This window comes from Apium graveolens, chromosome 5 (assembly GCF_009905375.1).
Source record: "Apium graveolens cultivar Ventura chromosome 5, ASM990537v1, whole genome shotgun sequence".
NCBI lineage: Eukaryota > Viridiplantae > Streptophyta > Magnoliopsida > Apiales > Apiaceae > Apium > Apium graveolens.
This window is the reverse complement of record NC_133651.1, coordinates 7,076,294-7,095,929: the sequence shown is the minus strand read 5'-3', so window position 1 is coordinate 7,095,929 and position 19,636 is coordinate 7,076,294. Positions and strand designations below refer to the sequence as shown.

Sequence of the window (19,636 nt, the reverse complement as noted above, 5' to 3'; positions counted from 1 at the left end):
GTTTGTTAGGTGTTTTTCAAATAATTAGTAGATAAGATAAATTCTAGTTTTTAGGAGTTTTAGTTTTTTTTAGTGTATAAAAACACACGTTGGTTATCAGAAATTAGATAGAAGTATGTATCTCATTTTATTCACTACTTCTCTATATTTTCTCTCTTTCTTTTATTAGTCTAAACACACACCAACAGTGGTATCATGAGCCTTATTGATCTTAAGGGTCTGTGATATAACATAGCCATGTCTTCAAATCAAACACCAAATCTTTCTCCTCCATTTTTTAGTGGTGAAAATTATCAAGTATGGGATGTTAAAATGAAAACTCATTTGAAAGATTTGGGTTTATGGACATGGGTGAAAAGTGAGAGGGAGATACAACCTCTTACAGACAATCCTATTCTAAATCAAATCAAGTTTCACGAAAATGAGTCAAGTAAGGGTCTAAGGGCTTTATCAATTATTCATACGGCCGTGTTAGAATCGATTTTCACAAGAATTATAGCTTGTGAAACAGGAAAAGAGGCTTGGGACAAACTAAAAGAATTGTATGAGGGCAACGCAAGAATAAAGAGGATGCAAGTTTTAAATCTCAAAAGGGATTTTGAGACTTTAGCCATGAAAGAAAAAGACACTATACAAGATTATTATAAAAATTTGATGGGTGTTGTTAACAAAATGCGGCTGATTAGAGAAGATGTGCCTGATAGCAAAATTGTAGAGAAGATGTTTGTGAGTTTGCCTGAAAGGTTTGAGTCAAATCTTTCATCTCTTGAAGATTCAAAAGTTATAAGTGAACTATCATTATCCGAGCTAATTAATTCTCTGCAAGCTCAAGAACAAAGAAGAGCGATGAGAAACAAGGAAACTGAAAATGCGGTGGAAGGAGCTTTTTTGGCAAAAACTCAAAAGCAAAAAATAAAATTTACTCAATGTGGTCATTGTAAGAAGAATGGACATGAAGAAAAATAATATTGGAACAAGGAAAGACCTAAATGCTTTAAATGCAAGAGGTTTGGACATGTGCAGAAGTATTGTAGAGTCAAGACGGAAGAAAGTGTCAATAAGACACAAGTATTTGATGAAGAACTATTTTGATATTGGAGAGAAGTGCTCCAATGTGTACGTTGGTGAGAAGTACATCAACATGAAACTGTGGAGAGAAGGGCTCCCAAATGAAACTGTGGAGAGAAGGGCTCCCAAATGAAACTGTGGAGAGAAGGGCTCCAACAACAATGGTGATGGTGGGAAGTACAGCATCATCGAATTAATTTTTAGAATTTGAATTATGAGGGAGTGTTGAGAATAATTCAAAATTATTTGAATTGTTTTCTTGAATATTTGTTGATTAGTTTTGTTAGGTGTTTTTCAAATAATTAGTAGATAAGATAATAACTAGTTTTTAGGAGTTTTAGTTTTTTTTAGTGTATAAAATCACACGTTGGTTATCAGAAATTAGATAGAAGTATGTATCTCATTTCATTCACTACTTCTCTATATTTTTCTCTCTTTCTTTTATTAGTCTAAACACCAACAGAGATGAGGTGGCTAGAGTAATGGCTGAACGTATAGGACCAACACCCCCCCTCAAGTTAGGTATTGTAGGAGACTGAGGATCATGAAATCCTAACTTGGAAAGAAGCTCTTTGAAATATAGAGAAGGCAAAATCTTAGTAAACACATCAGCAAGTTGACAATGAGTAGGTAAATACGTGAGTTGAATTAAGCCCTTCATAACTTTGTCCCTTGTAAAATGACAGTCAATCTCAAAATGCTTCGTACGTTCATGAAATACAGGATTTTTAGCTATATGTAGTGCGGACTGATTGTCAAAGTGAAGAGTAACCGGCGTAAGACCTGAAACACCCAATTCCACCAATAAACGAATAAGCCAAGTGACCTCAGAAGAAGCAGTTGTCGTTGCCCTGTATTCATCCTCGGAAGAGGACTTAGAAATGGTACTTTGTTTCTTCGATTTCCAAGAAACTGGTGAATTTCCTAATAGAAGAACATATCCTGTAATAGATTTCCTTGAATTAGAACAAGCAGCTCAATCAAAATCAGTAAAAGCCTGAAGCTTTATGTCAGTATTTGCTTTAAGCAGAATACCCTGACCAACAGTATGTGCCACATATCGAAGAGTGTGTGTTAAAGCAGCAAAATGAGTAGTACAAGGACTGTGCATAAACTGACTAAGAGACTGCACAGTATAGGCTAAATCAGGATGAGTAGTTGTTAAGAAATTTAATTTTCCATCTAGAGACCTATAGTCATCAGAATTTGACAAAGAATCACCTTCACCAGCTGAAAGTTTCATATTTAAAGGCAATGGAGTCGTAGCCTTCTTGGTAAGATCAAGAGCACTATTGTCAAGTAGCTCATGAGTAACTTCTTTTGACTCAAAAATATACCAGTAGAGAGATAGCTGACCTCTATGCAAAGAAAGTAATTTAATCTGCCAAGGTCTTTAATACCAAAAGTCTGATGCAAAAAAACTTTAAGTTCAGAAATAGCTTCATGATCAGTACCTGTCAAGATAACATCATCTATATATACTGCCGCAATGCAGATTAAACCAGCAGTGCTTCTGATATAGAGACTATAATCATTTTTTGACTGAACAAAACCTTGAAGAATAAGGGTATGAGTCAATTTGGAATGCCACTCTCTAGAAGCCTGCTTAAGCCCATAAATTAATTTTCTGAGTCTGCAAACCTTTACTAAAAGGATTAGGAACACCATCTGGCACTTTCATATACACTTCCTCGGATAGATCACCATGTAAAAATGCATTGTTCACATCGAGTTGATGAACAAACCAATCAGAAGAAGCAGCAACAGCTAGAATATACCTAATAGTAGCCATTTAAACCACAGGAGAGAAAGTCTAATCAATACCATATTTTTGGTTAAAACCCTTGGCTACTAAACGGGCCTTGCATCTGCTTTAAGTTTAACTTTATATACCCATTTAGAACCAATTGCCTTTTTTCCTTTAGGTAAATCAGTCAATTTCCAAGTATTGTTAGCAGATAAAGCTACTAATTCTTTGTTCATTGCTTCAATCCAAAGAGGATGTTGTGAAGCTTCTGAATAAGAGGAAGGTTCAATTATATCACATATCTTAGAGATAATACATTTCTTCTCACAAGGAAGGTCAGAAAACTGTACTAGATTACACCAGTGATTAGACAGCAAAACTGTATTGCAGTAAAAATCTTTTAAGTATCCAGGAGGCTTATGATATCTGGTTGATTGTCTTAAAGAAGGCAGATGAGTATCCAGAACAGAAGTATTGATATTATGCACTAAAGAAGGGTCAGTCGAAGAAATACTATTAGTATCATGAGTATTTGAAGAATTAGGAGTATTTGAGAGATCAATGTAAGAATTCAAAGTTGGACTGTTAGTATCAACTGAACTAGCGTTTCCATCAGAACAAGGAAACATTTACTCATGATTAATGATAGATGAAAAAGGAGTGACAGAAGAAAGATAAATGACTGTTGGATAAGATGAAGCGGAAGTTTCATTTTGAAATAAGAAGGGAAAATGTTTTTTAAAGAATGTGACATCTCTGGAAGTAGTCACTTTGTTTGTAGCAATGCCTAAAACCTTTTATCCTTTAATATGTATTAGGAATATCCTAAAAATATCCCAGGAACTAGCTCGAGGATGAAATTTGGTTCTGTGGACAGTTAGAGTGTTAACAAAACATAAGCAACCAAATGTTCTAAGATGGTCTAATTCTGGAGGTTGATTAAAAAGTTTGAAATAAGGAAAGTGATTATTGATACTAGCTAATGGCATTTGATTAATCAAATAGGTTGCACAAAGAATACACTCATCCCAATATCGAAGAGGTACTTTAGACTGGTAAGATAAAGCTCGAGCAGTTTCAAGCAAGTGTTTGTGCTTTCTTTCTACTACCCCATTCTGTTGGGGTGTGTATGCACAACTTGTTGATGAAGAATACCTTGCTTTTGACAGAAAACTTGCAAATCACCTTCACAAAACTCCTTTGCATTGTCAGATCTTATACTTTGAATCTTAGTTTTGAACTGAGTTTCAACATAGGCAGCAAATTTCAACAAAACAAAATAACCTCAGATTTAGGTTTTAACAAATGAACACAAGTAAATCGGTTGTAAGCATCAACCACAGTTAAAAACTGATTACAACCATTTGGAGTTTTTGTTTGATATGGTCCCCAGATATCTAAATGGATCAATTCAAATACACCTTTTGTTTTGATACAACTACAAGAAAAAGACTTTCTAGTCTGTCTTGCTGCAGGACAAACTTGACAGATGAATTGATTGGCACAATTTTTGGTATCACATTGTGGATTTACTAGCTTGAGATGAGGAAAATGGTTTATGCCACATCCTTAGATGCCATAACTGGGCTTCTTCAACTATTGTGCAACATATTTGTGACTCGGTTTCTTCAGGTTCAGTATGATATAATCCATTGTGAAGACTACCAAGAAGCATTTGATTCCTCTGTGAAAGGCCCTGAACATAACACTTGTCATGAATGAAAACTACTTGACAACTCAAATCCTTACATAACCTCTTAACCGAAATCAGATTGAAATAAAACTCAGGAACATAAAGTACATTATATAAAATGATGTCATTATTTAGAGATATTTTTCTTATATGAGTTATCTGAACTTTTCTCCCATCTGGAACAGTAATAAACTTATTGCTACCAGTAACTGATTTGTAATCTTTAAATAGATCAATATTAGAGCAAATATGATATGTTGCCCCACTGTCTATAATCCAATCTTTATCATATTTAGACATAAGACATATATTTCCTGCTAGAAGAGCATGAGTGTTCTAAGAGTCCTCATTTTGCTTGACAGAAGAAAAACCAGATTGCTGACGTTTGTTTAACATTTCCAGAAATTGATTGTACTGAGCAGCAGAAAAAGTGGTGGAGGATGAGCCTTCTTCTTTAATCAAATCAGCTTGAATTGTAGCAGCAACCTTCTTATCCCTGTTAGATTTGAACCCTGGTGGAATCTTGCAATGAGTGCGGAAATATTGAGGTTTTCTCCCAGGAGCACCTGCCTGAACTCCTTTTGTAGTTTTGTTAGGTACAAACTGATTCTTGTTAAACATACTTTGTGGCTTAAAATTCTTGAAATTTTTCTTCTTTGAAAAACAGGCTAAAGATTCAGTTTGACTTGTCACAGATGATAACTCCTTGTGTATTTCTTCTTGAGCAAAGAGCCTATAAGCATTAGCGATGTTAGGCATAGGATATTGCATCAATATATTCCCTCTCACAGATGCAAATTCTTCATTTAGTTTCATTATAAATTGAATCATTCTTTGATCTTGCTGCATCTGATAAACCCTATGTTCCAGATTACATGTGCATTTCAAACAGGTACAAGTAGGAAACGGATTTGCATCATTGACTGCATCCCAAATCATTTTAATTTTAGTGAAGAATTCAGATATATTATTAGAACCTTGACTCAATTCAGCTAACTGCTGCTCCAGTGAATACACTTGTGTCATGGATGTATAGCCAAACCTTTCCTCTAGTTCAATCCAAATTTCACGCGCACTTTTGAGAAACATAACACTTTAGCTATCACATCATCCATATTGAACAACAACCAAGCACACACTAGATCATTACACCTTTCCCAGGCTTATACTCAACTGTAGTTGGTTCAGGCTTGCTTATAATACCATCAACAAAATCGATTTTAATCTTAGCTAATAGACTTAGCATCATCGAACATTTCCAGTTATTGAATCCAGTATCATTGAATTTGACGGATACTAACTGAGTAGTATTAGAATCAGAAGGATGAATGAAATAAACACGGGTAGGATCCTTATTAGGTGGTAAACACGGTCTAGATCTAGTTTCAGACATAGTGAATCGAGTAATGAATTGATTTATTTTTGAAGATTGGTGAATTAACAACAAATCATTGCTTAGATTGAAGAGAATCAGAATATACTGGTCTAATCACAAAATTAACAATAAATCGTTGCTTAAATTGAAGAGAATCAAATATACTGATCTAATCACAATTTTGATGAAGAAAATTAATGAATTAACGATAGATCGTTCCCAAATTCTATAAACAACTAATATGCACACACAAAACATTTATACATCTCAACCAATATCAACAAAACACTAATCGTTACTAATCGCAAAGCTTGAAATCAGAAATTATTATGAACAATGAAATTGCTAGGAAATATCGATGACGACGAATCGAATAAATCGACGATCTATATAATGAAGAATTGAAGACAAGAACAAGATCACCTGAAAAGAACACCGATTAACTGTTGATTTTGATTGAAATCATGCTCTGATACCATGATGATAATGCAAATATAATGCATTGAAGGTGTAGAAATGAGAACTAGAAGATATTATTTTCTATAATCCATCTGAATCTGTTTTACAAACTTAACAAACTTATGAAGAAGAAGAATAGAGTCTTATACACACTACTACCACTTTTGTCACTTTTTCAATGACTATATATACTGCAAATTGTGTCCACAGAATTTATAACAGAATGTTGAGCTGTAGTTAGCTGAGCTGGGCATTAGCTGGCAGAGATGAGGTCAGAGATGAGGTGGCTAGAGTAATGGTTGAACGTATAGGACCAACAGAATTTGCATACATGGATATGCCGAAGGAAATGAAAGACTTAGGTTTTACAGAATTATTTCTACAGTGACTGAGTTTATATTATCGGTTTCGCTAAACTGTGAACACTTGGAAATAATTCTACCAGTATGTTGTTATTTCAAATTAATGTGAAAAATGAAAATTGTATTGAATGAATAAAATGTACAGATTGTTTTGAGTTATATACAAGTTTACAAGAACAAACTTTTAGGCGGGAAGTAACTAACTCTCAACTAGATTAAATGTCTAATCTACCCTTAACTAATTTCTAACTTAACCACTATCTATCTTATGCAGTCTAATACCCTCCTTCAAATTGGCAGGTCTGAACATGTTTCGAACTCCCAATTTGCTCAATAAATACGTTAGTCTTGCAGCTATCAAAGGTTTAGTAAGTAGATCAGCTGGTTGCTGTTTGGTAGACAAGTACACAGGTTACACCAGCCCTTCCTTGACTTTATCTCTGATGAAATGGCATTCCAGCTCGATATGCTTTGTCCTCTTATGAAGAACTAGATTTTCAGCTATGTGAATTGCAGATGTATAATCACAATACAAAGGAACTGGTGTAGGAATCTTGAAATATATTTCTTTGAATAGATTGTACAACCAAGTGACTTCACATAGTATAGTTTCCAAAGCTCTGTATTCCGCCTCTGCAGAAGATCTTGCTATTGTATTCTGCTTTTTGCATTTCCATGAAATAAGTGAATCTCCTAACATGACACAATATCCAGACAATGATCTTCTAGTCATAGGACATGTAGCCCAATCAGCATCACAAAAAGCTTTCAATTTTAATGGACTTTTAGCTGATAAAAACATACCTTGGCCAGGATTACCCTTTATGTACCTTACTAATTTCAGTGCAGCCTTCCAATGAACATCTGTTGGTGCAGCCATAAACTGACTCAATATATGCACTGGATAAGAAATGTATGGTCTGGTAATTGTCAAATAAATCAACTGCCTAACCAATCTTCTGTATTGCATAGCATCAGGAAAAGATGTTCCAGAATCATACTGGAGATTATGTTGAGCTTCCATGGTTATAGCACTTGGATTTGCAGCTAACAGACCTGTATTCTCCAGCAAATTCATTGCATACTTCCTTTGATGTATATATATGCCTTCTGAAGACCTTGTTATTTCAAGTCCAAGAAAATAGTTCAAGTGTCCTAAATCTTTCAGTTTGAACTTAGAAGCAAGAAACTCTTTTATCTTTCCAATTTGCTTGACATAAGAACCAGCCAGTATTATGTCATCAGCATAACCAGCAATACTGTAACTGAAGTAACTGAATGTAGATAAAATATAGAAGCATCTCCCCTTGATTGTGTAAAGCCAAATTGGATAACAGCAATCAGAAAGCTTATCAAACCACTGACAGGATTAGTGCCAACAAAAGAAGCAGGAATAGGCACACCTGGAGGCAATCTCATGTACACTTCTTCATGAAGATCTCCATTTAAAAAAGCATTGGTAATGTCCAACTGATTAATATGCCAGTTTTGAATAGCAGCAATGGATAGTACCATTCTGACAGTGGCCATTTTAGCTACTGGTGGAAAGGTTTGAAAATAATCCACTCCTGCAAGTCTGTGTAAAACCTTGAGCCACCAATCTGGCTTTATATCTTTCCAAAGTACCATCAGATTTATACTTGACTTTATAAATCCATTTACAACCCATTGCCTTCTTGCCGGGAGGAAGAGAAGTAATTTGCCAAGTATTATTGGCTTCCAAGCACTCAGTTCTAATTGCATTGCTTTACACCGGTTAGAATCTTTTATAGCTTGAGAATAAAATAAGGGTTCAGGGATGACAGTGGAATTTGCTACAAAAGCCTGATAAGTTGGTGTAAAACCTTGCACGGAATCAACAATATGAAGTGGATATGTAACAGTTATGGCACAAGTCTTATTAAGAATTGTTGGAAGACCTGTATAATCTGAGAACTTAACTGGTAATTGTTTTACTCTAATAGGTCTAGAACTTTTCTCAGGTATAGGTAATACTGTAGCAGAACCACTATCAGAAGAAGATATATGATCAGTGTTATCAGAATCATGAGAATTATCAAGATGAGAATTAACAGAAGGTGAAGTATCATGAGAATGATGTGAATCATAATGAAATAGAAGGAAAATGATGATGTTCCAGCTCAGTGTGTGCAGAAGATGGAGTATTTGACAATTCTAAATCATCAATAAAAGAAGAATCTGAAGGAAACATGGTTGAAGTAATGGAAACAGATGTAGTATAGGGAAAAAACATTCTCATAAAAGACAACATCTGTAGACACAAACTTATGACATGTTTCAATATTAATGAGTTTGTAGCCTTTTTGATGTTGAGGATATCCAATGAACACATAGTTTAGTTGCTCTTGGAGTAAACTTATCTGCTCTCTTAGACAAGGTAGAAGCATATGCAAGACAACCAAATACTCTCATATGATCATAGAGAGGTGGTTTATGAAAAAGTATTTCATAAGGAGATAAGTTGTTAAGATTTTAGATGAGTTTGTTTATGATATAAGTGGTAGTGAGTAAACAATCTCCCCAAAGATGAATTGGAACTTTTGAATTGAATTTGAGAGCTCTTGCAACAGAAGAAGATGTCTGTGTTTTTCTTTCAGCCCTTCCATTTTGTTGAAGAGTCTCAACACAAGAACTTTGATGATCAATTCCATAAAACTGAAACAATTTTGTAAGATCTTTATTAAAAAAATTTGAGCCATTATCAGATCTCACAATTTTAACTAAGGCTTTGAAATGATTCTAATGTGAATCAGAAAATTAGAAAAATTAAGAATACTTGAGATTTATTTGATATCAAGAAGGTCCAGGTACATCTACTACAGTCATCCACTATAGTAAGAAAAGAATTACAAGTAAAATATGTCTTATACTTGTAAGGCCCCCACAAATCACAATGTAACAAATGAAAAGGTTCAGTAGAATGACTAGTACTAGCTGGAAAAGAAGACCTGATTTGTTTAGCAAAATGACAAACATCACAAGGAATAAAACTATAGAACTCAACTTGAGTAGAAATAGCACTAATCTTCATATTGTCGAAGGATTGTCGAAAAAAATCATTTTATAAATTAATCTTGTAAATCGGGAAACGAGTCTCGTTGTCGGGAGGGGTACTTTTACCGGATTTTTCTAATCCTGACATGCAAGATGAAGTTCATATTTTTTAATAATTTTTTCTTATGACTAAAATTGATATATCTTAACATCCGTACGGTTGGATCGTCGAAAAAATCATTTTAAAAATTAATCTTGTAAATCGGGAACGAGTCTCGTTGTTGGGAGGGGTACTTTTACCGGATTTTTCTAATCCTGACATGCAAGATGAAGTTCATATTTTTTAATAATTTTTTCATATGACTAAAATTGATATATCTTAACATCCGTACGGTCGGATCGTCGAAAAAATCATTTTAAAAATTAATCTTGTAAATCGGGAACGAGTCTCGTTGTCGGGAGGGGTACTTTTACCGGATTTTTCTAATCCTGACATGCAAGATGAAGTTCATATTTTTAATAATTTTTCATATGACTAAAATTGATATATCTTAACATCCGTACGGTTGGATCGTCGAAAAAAATCATTTTATAAATTAATCTTGTAAATCGGGAAACGAGTCTCGTTGTCGGGAGAGGTACTTTTACCGGATTTTTCTAATCCTGACATGCAAGATGAAGTTCATATTTTTTTATTAATTTTTTCATATGACTAAAATTGATATATCTTAACATCCGTACGGTTTGGATCGTCGAAAAAATCATTTTAGAAATTATCTTGTAAACCGGAAATCTCCTTTATAGAGTAATACTTTTACAATGGTTTCCTTGAAAAACCATTGTGTAAAGATAAAATAAGACAACGCTTTTTTTTATTATAATAACCGTTGTGTGAGCATATCAGCTTTTTTTCAATCTAACGGCTAATATCTAATCTCATTTCAATCAAGGGCTATTCATTCAGACACTTCAGCAATCCGAGTAAAATGTTTACAACCAATCATGGGGTGCCACCTCATCAGGTGTTGCCCATTGAAATTAATAAAATAACTATTTCAGACAACTGTTTTGTTCCGTTGTATGAAGTTTTCTAAGACAACCCTTGTAAAAACTGTTATGTGAATTACACAACGTAAATATCTAAAAGCTTGTATGAGACCAACTAAGACAACACTTTTGTTTTAACATAAAACCCGTTGTATAGAATTCGGGCTATTTTTCGATCTAACGGCCAATATCAAATCTCATATCAATGAAGGGCTCTCATTTCGCCACGTCAGCAATCATTGTGTAATGATTTACCACCTATCACGTGCTGCCACCTCAATACGTGGTACCCATTGAAATTCCTCAGACAAACGGTTTCATTCCGTTGTTTGATGGTTTAGAGGACAACCTTTCTAAAAAACCGTTGTCTTAATTACACAATGTAATGTCAAAACTGTTGTCTTATATCCCTATACGTTAACATAGTAACAACGGTTTGTAATCGTTATGTTAAAGATCTACAACAACACTATATTTAAAAAAACTGTTGTTTGACTCGATGAGAGGATACAACTTGTACAACAGTTTAAAAAAGATGAATATCCGTTGTTTGTTCTGGAGCTCACACAACTGTTTTTTCTGTAAAATCAATTAACCGTTGTATGATTTTTTAGGACGACGGTGTTTTTTTTTAACCGTTGTTTGTCAAGTGTTGTCTGATTGCATTATCAATTGAAATCCGATAATATTCTTGTACCGAAATCATTAACATATCATATGATTATATATCAGAGTCCGTAAAATATCGTAACACAAAATCATGTATGTATCGCAAATATTTGAAAACAAACACAACACAACAGTTTTAAAAAGGTAGGGTTTGAAAACTCTTATGGAGTCCAAGCTACGTTTCCCGACTTCCTCTAATTCCAGGTTTTCTAATCAACAAATATCATAATGTTAATCAACATTCCTACTCTCATCACCAACTTAAATTCTAGTAATAAGTTCAATAATTCATAATTTTCAATATTCGACCGACTCGAAATAAGTATCAATCCTTGGTCGAAACGGACGGTCAAGTAGTCTTCTAGAGTTGACTTTACCGAATGTTACTATTACGTGACTCGCACTCTATCATTTTTAATAAATTTTATAATAATATTTTAATACGAAACCACCTCGCGGAGCTTCTTGAATTCTTGCAATATTTATCATAAAAGTTTCATTTCGATAAAATGAATTTAATTAGGTGAAAATCATTTTAAAAGTTCGGTCATCTATAATAACTCCCCTCAAGAACATCATGTTCTTCAGGCAACAATAATCAACCTTAAAACTAATTAACTAAACATCAAGATAATATCAAATCAATCATCAAAATCATACTTATATCCAAGATCCTTACTTTTCTTGAAATTTAAAACTTAAACAAAGTTTGGATGAAGGTTTATACTTTTCTTGGTAGCTTGGGAGATTCTCTTCTTTATGGTTGAATCTTGGGAGGGATTGGTTGTGCTTAAGGATCCTAAATCATGCCATGAAAATCAAGAAAATAAAAAGAGATTTTCGGAGTTACTATTCACCACCAATTTTGAGCAAGGATTTGACTATGCTATACTAATCCAATGGCCATGAAATTTTGAACGTACCTTTTACATGATATGAGGAATCTTTGGTTAAAATTTGGTGATATTTAAATGAGTAGAACATGAGATGAATTTTTCTTTCCATGGTGTTCTTGAAATCAGCATTGTGTTTTGTAGAGAGAAAGAGGAGAGAGAGAGAAAGTTTTGTTGCTTCTTGGAAATGCTTCTCTTGGAAGATTTGTGAGATATGATTTAGTATATATCCTAGTACTACTAAATTCATGAATATCTTGGCTAGCATCCTAGATTTGTAAGCTATTCTACTTAATTTAGACTTTAGGTTTACTATTATTAGCCTTTAGGTTATCATTTCCTATCTAGCTAGGTTTCTATTTGGTTACTTGACCATGGTTAGTTTCTTACTCTAGTTAGCTTGTATATTTAGCTTAGTTTGATACGTTTATTTATTCGTTTACTTGTTCGCTCTGTCACTTATTTTTTTCATAATAAATTCTCGTAAACGGTTCACGGTGTAAATTCTTTCTTATACGTTCTTTATGTTTTGAAGTATCGTACTTGGATTTTAATTTGTAGGATTTTAAATTTATAATTATATCGTGATTCTCGTAATCCTTGATGGTTCATAGATACGGTTATTTTTCAAAGTTCGTTTTCTTCGAAAACTAATAGCGTTTACATACACTCATTTGGTACGTATAATCACAATATCAACTCGGAATCTTAAATTAAAAACTCGTATATGGTGTGGTCGTAAAAGTTTTTATTAAACCGCAAGGTTACCATTTATAAAGGTCTTTTACCGATGTCAAAAATTTGGGTTCTTACAGTTTGTGTTAGGAGGGAAGGCAAAAAATGGCTAGGGGAGAATCAATTGTGAAAATTTGGTTAAGGCGGGGAAGAAAAGGGGAGGTAACGGGACAATTTTTAAAATGAGTTTTAGACATCGCTTTAGGACTAGGCTGATGTAGCCGTATTTCAGAAAAAAATGAGAATAAACAACAGTTACATCTTTAACTGATGTCTACAAACTCTTTAACATTGTTTAAAAACCAAGTGATGTTAAAACTTCTTTTAACATTGGTGGCATTTCCAACCGATGTTAAATGGGTGATGTCTATTGCTCTGTTTCTTGTAGTGCTTTCTCAGAATCAGCTTCTCATTCATCTTGGTAATTTACAACATGGATTATATATTCTGCATCCTGTTAAATCTAGTTCTGCATCTCAATTTTTCACCAACAAAGCTGCTTGTCTCTCCATATCAACTGAAGCTAAACCGTGGCATTTGAGGCTTGGACATTTGTCCTTTCAGCAACTTAGAATCATTCAACCTAGTTGTTCTATTAAGAATTGTACAAAAGTAGATTCTTTCTGTCATATTTGTCCTTTAGCTAAACATCATAAGAAGTCTTTTTCACATAGTTCAATCAAGACTACTGCCATTTTCCAGCTTATCCATGTTGATATTTGGGGCCCTTATAGGGTTAAAAATCACAATGGATGTACTCAGTTTGTTATTATTGTAGACGATTATAGCCGATATAATTGGATTCATTTGATCAAATATAAATCAGATGTTGTTTATGTTCTGACTCAATTTCTTAACTATGTTGAGACTCAATTCCATACTTCCGTTGGTTGTGTTAAAAGTGATAATGCAAAGGAACTCGATGAAGGTGCCATGAACAAGTTGTACCAGGCTAAAGGAATTATACATAAGACTACTTGCAGTTACACACCACAACAAAATGATGTAGTTGAACGCAAGCATAAACATCTACTAGACACTGCCCGCTCTCTTGCTTTTCAATCTCGTTTACCTATTTGTTATTGGGGAGAGTGTATATTATGTGCTTGTTATTTATTTAACCATATGCCCCTTCATAATATTAACAATGATACACTCTTTCGAAGACTATACAACAAACCTCTTTGTCTTGATAATTTGAGGATTTTTGGCTGCCTCTGTTATGTTTCTAATAACACACCTAATCGTTCTAAATTTGATCCTAAAGCCTACCCTTGTGTTTTCATTGGCTACCCTCCACATATTAAAGGATACAAGATTCTTGATTTTAAAACTAAAAAGATTTTTATTTCTTGAGATCTTAATTTTCATGAGCATCATTTTCCCTAGCACATTATGCCAACACCTTCTGATTCTCAATATAATACAGTTATTTTCTTGCTTAATGTTACTTCCACTAAATTATTTTATTCTTATGATATATCAAATGATACTTTTTCTAACACTAATCCTAGTGATTCTACTCAAAATGATGGTAACCATGACCGTTCTTCCACCACATTGTCACCAGATAATTCTGTTTCTGAAAACACTCAATCTGATAATTCATCTGATATTTCTTCTCAAAATGCCACTGTTGTTCCTTAAGGCAATCTACCAGGGTCAGAAAGGCTCCTTCTTATTTGAATTCTTATCAGTGTCATTTGACACATCTTGAAAGTCTCAATGCATCACCTCATTGGTGTAATTTAGTTCTGTATGACGCTTTTCCATCTACACACAAAGCTTTTCTTTCACACACTAGCTTTATTGTTGAACCTAGAAATTATATCGAGGCTTCTACACATCCTTTGTGGCTAGAAGCTATCAATAAGGAATTAAAAGCCTTAGCAGATAATCACAATTGGGCTTTAGTTGATTTTCCCCCGCGGAAGAAAGCGATTGGTAATAAATGGGTTTTTAAGGTCAAGCTCAATTTTGATGGTTCTTTAGAACGATACAAAGCTCTTTTAGTTGCAAAGAGCTTCAATCAAAAGCATGGTATTGATTACGATGAAACATTTTCACCTGTTATAAAGATGACAGCAATCCTGTGTTTGATTGCTCTGGTAACTAGCAAAAATGGAAACTATTTCAGTTGGATGTTAATAATGCGTTCTTGCACAGTGATTTAAAGGAAGAAGTTTATATGAGGATTCCTGATGGTGTGCCTCATCTACCTAACCAAGTTTGTCGTTTAAAGAAGTCTTTATATGGCCTTAAACAGGCATCCTGAGAATGGTTTTTTAAGCTTTTACGGGAGTTGCTTTTACAAGGTTATACCCAATCCAAAAACGATTACAACTTGTTCACTAAATTCACTGGAGGCCAGATCACTATTGTTGTTGTTTATATCGATGATATTATCGTCACAGGTGATAATTTGGTGGAAATTGATGAGCTTAAATCTCATCTTCATCGGGAATTCAGTATTAAAGACTTAGGCGAGTTTCATTATTTCTTAGGACTTGAAGTTGGATATGTATCTGAGGGTATAGTGTTAACACAACGCAAGTTTGCTACTGAGTTGCTTCAAGGTTGTTCTTTGGATATTACTCGTTCTGCTGTTACTCCCCATCCTCTGCATCAGAAGTATAACATGTCTAATGATGATTTAATTTTTGATCCTGAAATGTATAGGTCACTAGTAAGTAAGCTCAATTATCTTACCAACACTCATCATGACTTATCATATGTTGTTCAAACGTTGAGTCAATTTATGCAACACTCTCGTTCCACTCATTCGGCTGCTCTTACTCATACATTACGTTATGTTGCACAATCTACTGGCCAAGGTATTTTGCTTAAAGTCTCGGATACTTTAACTGTCCAGGCTTTCTCAGATTCCGATTGGGCTTCTTGCCCTAACACTAGACGTTCCATTACAAGTTACGTTATTCTATTTGGAAATTCCCCAGTCTCCTGGAAGTCTAAGAAGTAGGGTACTATATCACGATCATCTTCTGAATCCGAGTATCGTGACATGGCTTTACTTGGTTGGTTCATCTTTTAACTGAACTTGGCCTCACTAGTTTAACTCTGATTACTCTTCATTGCGATAATCAATTAGCACTTTACATAGCTAAGAATCCCGTCTTTCACGAGCGTACCAAATATATAGAATTTGATTGTCATTTTACACGTGAAAAGGTGTTACAAGGGCTCCTGCAATTATCATATCTTCCTACTACTCACCAACTTGCCGATGTGCTTACAAAGGTCCTTCCTTCTCCTCATTTTAAAGAGCTACTCAGCAAGTTCGGTATGTCTTCTACATCCTCCAACTTGAGGGGGGATATTGGCTATATTGATCCTGGAAATATTGATTCAGGACCACATCCACGTCAGATATGCGAGCCATATCATTAGCATCATTTCTATTTCTATCATTTCTATTACAGCTGGCACATCCCGCACATATTGTATATAAGTTCAAGAATTAGTTAGGCTCAGAGTTAGTTAGATCAATTACTCTCTTTCTTTTCCTCTGTCTTTTTATAATCTATCTTCATAATAATATGTAAATATCAAATCTTATAGTTACAGTTGAATGGCGTTCTTGAATCTCATCTTTTACCATTGATATTGCTCATATTAAAGTGAAGATAAACTATCAATTTTAATTTTGTTGTTTCATCTTTTTTTATACCATTAAATTCTTTCAATACACATATTTTAAAGATGATATATTATTTAATTTTAAATAAGATCTTTACTATTTTAATTTAATGTCAGTTAGTAAAATTTAATTTCTTGAAAAATATTGAATTATTATTTAATTGATTAAATTATATTTTACTAATCATGTATTTTTTATGAAAATCTTATTTTTAAATAATACAAGAATTTAATTTCAGTGTACAATATATACTTACATTTAATGTAATATTTGAATCAAAATTGAGCCTTCAATTATATTTAAAATTAAACAGATTTATTATAATACTGAACCAAACATATAATATCATCAATCCCGTACCAACTTAACTCATTTTTCATTCCAAACTCATACGGCCTAGTGAACCAAAAGGATCCCAAAATGTTAAGATATAAGTAACTTATGTACATTATTTTAAAAGATTATTTTAAATATATAAGATATAGACAAGCATCAACCCCCTTCATAGACACACATATGATATATATGACCAGATACATGCATAAGGAACAAATATTCTACAGCTTTCTGCTATCAAAAACAGGTAAGCCCACAATTCTTCTAAAAAACATCGTGAAAATTCAGTGCCAGTGGCCACCTTTTGTATCAAGAATTTTAGAAAATATTTATTGACAGTGATCTAACATTTTTATTTTGTATACCTTTTTTTGTTAAATCAAGCTGTTTTCACAGGGAAATTAAAAAGATTCTGTTAAAAGTAAGTGCTAGATGTTATAAATCTTGAATTGTTTGTTTATCTTGTTGTATGATATCAAGCTATGTACCTTGTGTGTTTGTTTATGATATCCTACTGAGTCCTAGAGATTTGGGGCTAAGAGAATTTATGACTAAATTTTTGAGGTCAGCCAGAATCGGATTTTAATTAATTAATTTAGTGACTTGGAAGACAGCAGGGAGTTTAGTCACTGCCCTGATTTTGCATCTTCTTATATATCAACTCAAGTCTCACATCAAAGAGTCAAAGCTAAGATTTCTTTTAACATAACTATGTAATTAAGAAAATTATTTAACTGTAGCCTATAACTTCTTTATCAACTAATATTGTAGTTTACCTGTTAGTGTGTTTTGACTAATGTACGTAATCATTGATGATCTTCGGGTTCGTTCTTGACATTGTTAATTTAGCTTAAGTTTCCTGTCAGACCCTATATTTTGCTTCTAGTCTTTATAGTATAAACCTTCTACTAAATAGACAATTACAATAATTGTCTTAATTTTACAATATTCATGTGTGGAATGTTGTTGATCATGATTCATGATAATCAACCATTTGCACACCTTTGTAAATTGTGTGTTGGAAAATTGGGCTTAGAGGAATTTCTGTAAACATTTAAAGAGAAAATTAGTGTAGTTCTTGCTAAATTTGTTTCAGTAAATCTTCAGTTATCTTCTTTCCAGATGCGCTGAACAGTACGCATGATTTTAAATGCTTCACTTTTTCACAGATCACATTAGTTATGGGTCCCTGTAAGATTAAGTGGACTGTTGAAGAGGAAGACGATATGAGAGCTGGAATAGCCAAGCATGGTGCCGGTAAATGGCGGGTTATTCTCAAAGACCCCCAGTTCGGAAGTGTCTTGCGTAGGCGCTCAAATGTGGACCTCAAGGTACGATGAACCTTGCACACCTTCTTTCATTGCTGATAAAAAACTTTACTCACAGTTTGAATATGAACAGTAATAACAATCGGGAAGCTAATGCCCATACTATTATAGATACCGTTGGCAAAATAATATATGCAAGCCTTTCTTGGTGTCCTTCCTTTTCTCCGATTTTTTCAAACAAATATTGTTAGGACTTTCAGGACAAGTGGAGAAATATGCAAATCATAACGAATGGCCAGCCTCGAAACAGATGCAAGCCTGTACCAAAGAAAATGGAGGAGACCAGCCGAAGCTGTGGTAAATTTGTGGCTCTTACTAGTGAGGGCTCTGATGAAGATGAAATCGCTGAACCCGAGCCACCATCCTTATTTAAAGAAGCATCACATGAGCGTGTTTTTGAAAAGCTAACAAGGTTTTCGTTGGAAGATACAAGAACTGTTCCATTTGATGGAAAACTCATCGAGGTAATTAATCTTTTTTGGTTAGAAGGGGGAAATAAAGCAGTTTCTATAATTTATTTCTCTGCTGCAATCTGGTCTTTCTGCCTTTATTCTTTAAGCTTGTTCAATTCACATAGAGGGTTAATATAAAGATAAGATATATATACTTTAGAGTATTGGTAAAATCAACAAGCATATTAACTTTTTAAGCCAATATGAAGATAGACTTTTTAAGTCATTTGATGAGTTTTGTTTCTCATTGACTTCATTGTGAAGTTCCAACTTTGAGATGTTATTCCTCTAATCATAAGCTTGATTTACTTGAGAGGGTTACTGAAAAGATCAGATACACATACGATTATTGTTGATTTTCTGATATCGACAAGCATATTAACTTCTTAAGTCAATATGCTCTCATTGTTTGTTGTTGGCTTTATTGTGAAGTTTCTATTCTTAAGTTGTAAATTATAAAGATTTTAAAGAAAACAAATTTAGGGTTTAGTTTCATCTATATATAATTAGGAAACATATCTATTGATAAACTCGATTTCTGAAGGGACTTGGTCAATGCTTGATGATCATAAGTTGTGTCATATATGTTCATAGTAAGGTATCACTGTCCATTACAGTAAAAAGTAAAAATTAATTTGAAAGTACTGCTCATGGGTTTTCAATCAGGTCGTATACATAAAATATTTTGCTACTATAGTTGGTGTTTTATGATGTGTGGCTGTTGTTACTTGATCTTGAATCAGTAGAAAGTAGACACCTTGTTGTGCATTAATGATTCGTATCTTTTGGTGTTACTCTT

At 33.7% G+C, this 19,636-nt stretch overlaps 3 protein-coding genes across 3 annotated transcripts; 2 read left to right on the top strand and 1 right to left on the bottom strand.

The window, feature by feature from the left end:
* The first annotated feature begins 237 nt into the window (after positions 1–237).
* Positions 238–966, top strand: LOC141659712 (uncharacterized). The gene has a single exon (XM_074466639.1). It carries the CDS (start codon positions 238–240, stop codon positions 964–966), a length of 729 nt encoding a protein of 242 aa, XP_074322740.1.
* A 3,878-nt stretch (positions 967–4,844) lies between these two features.
* LOC141659711 (uncharacterized) lies at positions 4,845–5,534 on the bottom strand. Its single transcript, XM_074466638.1, has one exon. The coding sequence runs from the start codon at positions 5,532–5,534 to the stop codon at positions 4,845–4,847; it is 690 nt and encodes a 229-aa protein (XP_074322739.1).
* An 11,894-nt stretch (positions 5,535–17,428) lies between these two features.
* On the top strand, positions 17,429–18,962 carry LOC141659710 (single myb histone 6-like). Its single transcript, XM_074466637.1, has 4 exons — positions 17,429–17,478; positions 18,227–18,388; positions 18,577–18,849; positions 18,945–18,962. The coding sequence occupies exons 2-4, from the start codon at positions 18,239–18,241 to the stop codon at positions 18,960–18,962; spliced, it is 441 nt and encodes a 146-aa protein (XP_074322738.1). The 5' UTR covers positions 17,429–17,478; positions 18,227–18,238.
* Positions 18,963–19,636: the final 674 nt, after the last annotated feature.

Excerpts from the sequence above, each read along its gene's own strand:
- LOC141659711 (XM_074466638.1), bottom strand. The coding sequence starts at position 5,534 with ATGACACAAGTGTATTCACTGGAGCAGCAGTTAGCTGAATTGAGTCAA.
- LOC141659712 (XM_074466639.1), top strand. The coding sequence starts at position 238 with ATGTCTTCAAATCAAACACCAAATCTTTCTCCTCCATTTTTTAGTGGT.
- LOC141659710 (XM_074466637.1), top strand. The coding sequence starts at position 18,239 with ATGGGTCCCTGTAAGATTAAGTGGACTGTTGAAGAGGAAGACGATATG. Across the intron at positions 18,389-18,576 it reads GCTCAAATGTGGACCTCAAG|GACTTTCAGGACAAGTGGAG; the intron begins GTACGATGAACC and ends AAATATTGTTAG.